This window comes from Cicer arietinum, chromosome 7 (assembly GCF_000331145.2).
Source record: "Cicer arietinum cultivar CDC Frontier isolate Library 1 chromosome 7, Cicar.CDCFrontier_v2.0, whole genome shotgun sequence".
Taxonomy (NCBI): Eukaryota; Viridiplantae; Streptophyta; class Magnoliopsida; order Fabales; family Fabaceae; genus Cicer; species Cicer arietinum.
Genome location: NC_021166.2, coordinates 2,846,406 through 2,854,579, shown reverse-complemented (window position 1 = coordinate 2,854,579; position 8,174 = coordinate 2,846,406). Strand labels below are relative to the sequence as shown.

The following is an 8,174-nucleotide window of genomic DNA, read 5'->3' as shown; positions in this document are numbered from 1 at the left end:
AATTTTAAAAATTACAAGTTATTTTAAAATATTATATTTTTATTGAATGAAATACCAAAAACTTAAACTACTTTGTAAAAAGAGATGTGTAGTGGAATTATGAAAGTAATTTCATACTTTGGATATTCTAGGTAAAATATACAAATATAATATTTTAGAGTAATTAGGATGTAAAAAATTAAGGATATCAATACCATTATTCAAAGTTCATAACCATTATTCAAAGTTCATAAACAAAATTTGGGACTTCATGGTCCTCTACTAAATGGTTGGATGCACGTGCTTGTTGCTAGTAATTTAACATAAAAATTGTATATTTTTTTTTAAAGATATCTTTTAAAAATAATTTTTATGAAAAACTTCTCAAAATAATTTTTTATTTCAACAATTTTTTAAAATTTTACTATAAAAAAATTATAATAAATAGATAAAATACTTAAAATAATATTTTAACATAAATTATTTAAGCAAATGTTTTATTTAAAATTTTATTTATAAATTATTATAAAAAATCATTTAAAAAAAATCTTAAACAACTAAGTCTTTCACATATTTTTTAAGTCACAAGTTAAATAACCCAAAAGTAGAAGTGGTCTTTTTAAAAAAAATTAATTAATTTATTTTTTAAAATTAAATACGCAATTTTCAATACAAAACATACTAGAATACCAATAATATTACACTTTTGGTTGTTTTTTTAAAGAGCGTAATGGGCTTGCAGCCTAAATCCACTGCTTTCAGCCCCTTTCTAACAAATTGGTCTCTATCTCAACAACAAATTACTTTCCGTCTCATTTCTCTCTTTCAGGTTATAAATAATATCATTAGCATTATGTGATATTTTACACTACTATGCGAATATAATCTTTTATCATTTTTGCATTTGCGTGCTATCTCATTCCATCATTAATCCTTTTTTGCAATTACTCTAGTTTTGTGCTCTTTACTAAACTTCTTCAATTGAGAGGATAGAAAATAATGGGAAAGAAGAAGAAAGTTAGTTAGTGATTTAAAATACAACCCAGAAATCAGAATGCTTTCTTATGTAATTTGAATTTTACAGTTTAATTTTTTTTTCTATCACTGGGAGCGTGAGTTAACCGGTAATATAAAAAAGTTAACTAAACTAAGATAATAATATTAATTAACAATATTAATTATTAATATTGTCCATTGTAAAATACAAATAAAAATAAACAAAGTTAATTCAAAATACAACTCACCATAAACCGTCGGTCTTGTGATATAAGTTAACATAAAAGAGACTAATATGTCTTGATTTAAACTTTCAAAGAATAAAAGTTGAGTTTATTTTTTGGTGATCAAGTTGAGTCTCGAGATTTTTTGGAGCAACCAAATTGAGTATTCACTCTAATTTAAACATGGTAACAATTATGTGTATATGCTTGCACAACGATACTTAAAAATGTAATACAACCTTAAGTACAAGCAACAAATTGCATATATTTAATATAAATTTTATATCGAATTCATGTATTTTTTGTTTGTTTGTTTATATTTAAGTTGGAAGGAGTATTTTGTTTCTTATCTTTATTATGCATAAGCTAAATTAGGAACTAGATTTCCCTTAGTAAGCAATCGCAACAGCCATGCGATCACAACATTGTAAAGATAAGTTAAGTTGAATCTAAAAGTTAAAAAAGGGAAAATACTTTAAGAGTTATTTAAATTGCACAAAAATAACATATTTTTATAGTTAGTTGTGAGAGGATGATAATTTTTTTTTTCTTCTGATTTAATTAATATATACTGTTTTTAAAGAGTTTAATATGTCAATTAATTAAATCATTAAATTAATATATATATTTAACTTTTATCAAAATTATCTCTAAAATTATCTTCATCAATTGTTGTACCGAGGATATAAAACTTCTTATACCGAAAATGCATAACATATACATACATTTTCAAGAAATGATAAAAAGAATTATGTAATAATATATATTTTAACGTACATTTTTTCAAGACATTATTTTTCACAATTTAAATTCATATCAATCTTATTAAATTTATACGTTTATTTAACACATTCTCTTTTACAATTTAATCTAATATCAATCTTATCAAATTGTATAATTTAGTGGAATATCTATTTTATTTTATTTTTTGTTTCCATAAATTTCCTCTACCAAATGGAATCCTATTTTAATCAATAAAAAAATATGCATTCAAACATATATTAAAAAGAGTGTTAATAGTTTATTAAATTCTAACTCAACTGACAACATACCGATATTATTAGGTTGAACGTTTTGTCTTGAATTCGAACTAAAACCTCACAATTGTATGAGTTAATTACAGTAGAATTTAAATAAAAGTGTTCATATTTTTTTTCAAAATTCAAAATTTTTATATATAATAACACTTCATTCAAGAAAAACTTATAAGTATATTTTGTAAAGATAATTAGAGTGTGGTTTCTCTCTAACAATATTACAACATGTGAGACAAAATTGAGAAGTTTTCTAGGCTACATGCATCCACCATTTGTCAAAGTGATGTATGGAGAAAATAAGAAAGACTCCCTGTTATACATTTTGATTTAATTATAACTTAAGAATCCAAGAGAATATATATATAAAGATTTGTTGAATGTTTGTATTCGACCGCATCTATCTAGATTCTAAATTCTAAACGTATCCCTCAATTGAATTATCCGGCAATATTACATTGTTTCCATCAATTCTATGAAACAGCCATAGAATAGAATGTTTCTCCAATTGTTTCATTTTTGTTATTCCAAGATAACAATTAACGACAACAAAGAATTACTACTAATTATACAAGAAAACTCATCCAAGTATGGTTCCTGTTGCCAGTTGTTAAATTTTACCCGTTCATATTTGGCTATGTTAATATCGACCAATACGGCTGAATTTGAACAACATGAACTAATTCAACCACAACACTTGTTATGTCCCAAACAATGCCTCGAAGAATATTACTCCAACTCCAAGGTTTCATTTCTCAACAACATATTTTTCATGTCGTTAATTTTTCTTTCATTAATGATGAACGGAATCTTGTACGGTGTTAGAATTATAGAATTGATAAAATGAAGAAGTTCCTAACTTACAACTATTTATAACAATATTGAAACTAATTTTAGTGTGATGTGGCAGAGACACCTTCTTCTTCCCCTGCGAGCTCTTCCTCTTCGTCGCGCCACGTCCCGGGAGCTTTGTTCTTTTTCCTTGGAGGGATTGTAGTACTCATTATATTGCTCATTCTTCTCTTTGTATTTTGGAAGCATGTTAAACGTGATCCACTAGAACAATTACCGGAGAAGACAGCTTCACCACCGAGTCACACTCATAAACATGGTAATGTGAGGAAAGCATCATATAAAAAAAATGTTTACCATGACATAGAATACAAAATATTCACCAACTAGATTCATTATCTAATGCTTGCATAGCAATCGGGTGAATAGACCAATGGAACCTTAAAATTATAAGTATCTAATAAAATGATCTATAATTTTTATAAATTGGTAAATATATTTTTGAAATTGTAAAGTGTTAGTCAAAATTGTTTATTAGTTAACTTTTCTCGTTAGATATTAATGACATAACACATTAATTGAATATGCAGTTCTTTGACCTTGATCCCACTATAATGTCATTAAAGTCGGTAAGTAGTTCTTACACAATTATAATCACCAATAAATTTATCTCTAAAATGACTTAAATTTCATAAACAAATAGTAAGAAGACATTGATATACGATCAATATGTAATGTGACATGTTCAACCATAGTGTTTAAGTATAAAAGTTAACAGAAAGACATTGTACAATTTAAGATATGTATTTGCTAATTCTAAAAAATAAAGAACTATTTTGAAGGATGCACACAATTTCGAAGAGTGATTTACCTATTCATTGAACATTTAATTTTGCCCATAGTTGTGCAGTTCGCCTTGTAAAAATACTCAAAGTTCTGTTATTTATGTTTGGCTTTGTATCAGAAGAGGTGATGAAGACGATTGTCCCAACTAATCAACAGTCAGGTAGTTTAAAAAAAGCATAAAGAATATTTGACATTAAATATGCACCTACTATATCATGTAAATTTGAACCTGTGTTAAAGTTTCTATATGGATACAGGATTCATGGAGTTCATTAGTGGAAACCTTCGGACAATTAGCTACTTTGATTTCCAGACACTGAGGAAAGCCACCAAGAATTTCCATCGCAGAAATCTTCTTGGAAGTGGTGGATTTGGCCCTGTCTATCAGGTATATATAGTATATGTACTAAATATAATGATGCATCTATATATGTTACTAGTATATAGAATTTTAAGAAGCAAAAAGATAATGTGTTTCGCATCAAATTCAGATTATTAACAGCAGTCAGCGTAAAACTATTTTATACTTGCAACCAATCACATCACACAATATATATTCATGTACTTATTGAGGAGTAAATGTGTTTGACAGGGAAAGTTAGCAGATGGAAGGCTAGTTGCTTGTAAGAAATTGTCTCTTGATAAATCTCACCAAGGAGAAAGAGAATTTCTAGCAGAAGTGAGAATGATCACAAGCATTCAACACAAAAATCTGGTTCGCCTTCTAGGATGTTGCTCGGACGGACCTCAAAGGATACTTGTCTATGAATACATGAAGAACAGAAGTTTGGACCTCTTCATACATGGTATATAAGCCAATATAATTTCTTTATTTTGTCTATAACATGTTTAATAGTTCAAAGTATATGAAGGAACTGAATATATAAATTGAACTAGTGTCATGCTGGATTTTCCTATGTGATCAGGAAACAGTGATCAATTTCTAAATTGGAGTACTAGATTTCAAATAATTCTTGGAGTAGCGCGTGGATTGCAATACCTCCATGAGGATTCGCATGTAAGAATTGTTCATCGCGATATCAAAGCAAGCAACATTCTTCTTGACGGAAAGTTTCAACCGAGGATCGGTGATTTTGGGCTAGCTAGATTCTTCCCTGAAGATCAAGCTTACCTTAGCACTCAGTTTGCTGGAACATTGTAAGTCCTTTGTTCAAGTTATACTCCAACAAATAAAGCATGAATCAAGATCAAATGTAAATCTCCTTATACTAGCTTATAGTTAATGAATCATGATTTTAGTGCTGCAAGACCAAGATTATCAAAACTTTCATCTTTAAATGGTTGTAAACACCTTCAACTAATGTCATTGGGACAAATAATGATCATTAGCAGCATATAGTCATGTTTTCTAATGATGATCTTTGTTTCTCTTTTGGTTAGAGGTTATACAGCTCCTGAATATGCTATTAGAGGAGAACTTTCTGAAAAGGCAGACATCTATAGTTTTGGAGTACTTGTGCTTGAAATCATCAGCTGTAGGAAAAATACAGATCTCAATTTACCATCAGATATGCAGTACCTTCCTGAATATGTAACTTCTCATCTTCATTTCTAAAATGGCTTTAACTAGGCTTAAATATGTTTTTTTTTTTTTGCCTTTAAATATACCACCAATTCTTTTAGTTTGTTTATAAGGAAATTTATCACTTTTTGTTTTTGGTCTATGTTTACTAAAATGAAAACATATTTAAGTATCTTAATTATTACTTGAACCAATTATTATATCATAAGCTTTGAGGTTAATGCTAGTGTGAATCTACATTACATCACAGGCATGGAAACTTTATGAAAAGTCAATGGTGATGGATCTTATAGATCCAAAACTAAGAGAAGAAGGATTCGTAGAAAAGGATGTTATGCAAGCATTCCACGTGGCATTCTTATGTCTTCAGCCTCATCCAGATTTGAGACCTGCCATGTCACAGATTGTAGCATTGTTAACATTTAAAATTGATATGGTAACAACACCAATGAGGCCAGCTTTCCTTGATAGAAGACGTGTAATGGATGATGAAAACCATTCTTGGGAAGTTATATCTGAAGCTTTACAAACTCCTGTGGCCAGTGCTTCTATGTCCTAATGTAAAAGAATAAATATTTTAATATCACTCATCCAATTTTTCTGCCCCAATAATGGATTCAATTTTTCATGTGTATATATACATGTGTGTAAAAACCAACTCTCCTATTCCTAGTGGCAGAAATTCAGCGGTAGATGCAAATAATATATACATATCCGTGCTGCAGACAATGTGCCTATAAGTTTATCACATACTAGTATATCAAATAAACTTATCACATATATTTGATTGATATTAGTTTATTATTTAAATTTTGATATTAGTTTTTATTTGTATGTAAAACATATATAAGAGTGCCTATTTGATATTAGCTTTAATTGCACTCAAGTTTTCTCATTTTTTATGAAATAAGTTCCCTTTAATTCAAAACAAAAATAAAAAATAGCAAGGCAATTTTATTACCATATTTTTATTTTCCCCTATTTTGATCCCACGTTGACTATATATTGCAATGTTGGTGGGTTAATTTCTCATTCAACGGTTAATGGAGATATTGACTTGAGAGTTGACATAACACTAGTAGCAAAATTGCTATGAGAGCGACACAAAAGATATACTCTCATTCTAAATATAGTTAACAATTCTTTAATAAAAAATAATTTTAAATTAAATATATTAATTTTTTTTAATTAATTTAATTGTTGTTTATAGTTCAATTTGGAGGAGTAAAACACAAGGATAACCGAACTATTCACTCCCAATTAAACAAAAATCAAAGTGTGGTTAGTTAGAGACAAAAGGAAAGGAAGAAAGAAACCAAGCACTACTTTCTTTCTTCATCCACATTGACTATTCTCTCTCATCATCCTCTGTTTATGACTCTGTTGAATTGCCAAAAGGGAAAAAGGATGATACATAGAAATAAAATAATTTACTACTATATGTACAGAACATAACCTCGAGATGTACAACGTGAGAAAGTGACCGTATACCAATATGGTAAAACACCATGGTTCATGTCAAAAAGTAGCTTTTTGCTGGGATACAAACAAGGAGACAAAGACAAAACCAAATAAATTAATTCATTAATTAAAAGGTTTACATTTAAATTTAAAGTAATTACAGCACCTAGCATGGCAGTCACATTCAATTTTACCCCAGACACACATTTAATGCCGTTTCTTGATTAACAATGCAGGTTTATGGATCATATCACAACCACCTTATTTCTCTTTTTAACCTATGAATCATATTCATACCCCCCTCCCAAAATGTACGTCACCCCTTCTCTTATAGTTTCTATTATGTCATTCTCTCATAATTCTCTTTACTTTCACACCTTTCTATACATTTTTTTATTGACTATCAAAGGGGAAATTATCAACTTTTTTGGCCCATACGGTGTGGAGCTTAAACACAAAGTATATACATGAAAATGGGTACATCATTTAATTACAAAATACAAGCTTGTTTCATTTCAATGCCCACATAATAAAAATAAACAATTTGAACTTTTGAAGGTAGCTATCAACAATGCAAAAGTCGTATAGACTTTTTAGTAACTCATTTACAAATTACATGATAAAGTCAAAAACAAAATGTAGAAAATTTAAAGGACAAGCTTACAAAGTAATAATAAGTAATACTATATGGAAAGAAAATTCACACAATTTTCTTCCAAAAATGTTAATGCATTTTGGATTCACGGTAAATTTGACTGAATTACAATGTTATCGCAATTTTGACAAAATTATGGTATCAGTGTAATTTTGTCAAGTTCACTATGATTCTAAATATGTATTAGATATAGAAGTTAACACAAGTAACCCTTATATGAGTTAATGGAAGAAAAGAAAGAACATGTTGTTGTCCATTCCATTTCCATGATGTGTTGTTTGAAAAAGGTTGATGATTTTCTACCTGTTGTGTAGTGGGTTTGGACCTGTTGGAATGACCCTTTTGTCATCTGATGAGGATGTGTTGTTGTAACAAGACAAATTTTTGTTGGAGTTGCATCTATGATCAGCATCATCGAGTACTGCCACATTAGTACTACTGTTCTTGTTCTTTGCTCCATCAAACAAATTTCCAACAAAAACTGTTTTTCTTGCCATTGTGGTAGACCCAATAAAAGCCCAAAACAAAATACACATTAAAAATATCAACTTTGATAATCTCATATTTGAATGAAGATAATGATGAAGACCCAAAAAAGAGAAGAGAGTGAAGCAGAGGAAACAAAAGGAATTGGTGATTATATG

At 28.9% G+C, this 8,174-nt stretch overlaps 1 protein-coding gene across 1 annotated transcript; it reads left to right on the top strand.

Annotated features, from left to right (window-relative positions):
* The first annotated feature begins 2,947 nt into the window (after positions 1-2,947).
* LOC101505818 (cold-responsive protein kinase 1-like) lies at positions 2,948-6,153 on the top strand. Its single transcript, XM_073370965.1, has 8 exons — positions 2,948-2,978; positions 3,144-3,344; positions 3,990-4,031; positions 4,129-4,259; positions 4,464-4,677; positions 4,798-5,029; positions 5,273-5,423; positions 5,665-6,153. Exons 1-8 carry the CDS (start codon positions 2,948-2,950, stop codon positions 5,971-5,973), a joined length of 1,311 nt encoding a protein of 436 aa, XP_073227066.1. The 3' UTR covers positions 5,974-6,153.
* Positions 6,154-8,174: the final 2,021 nt, after the last annotated feature.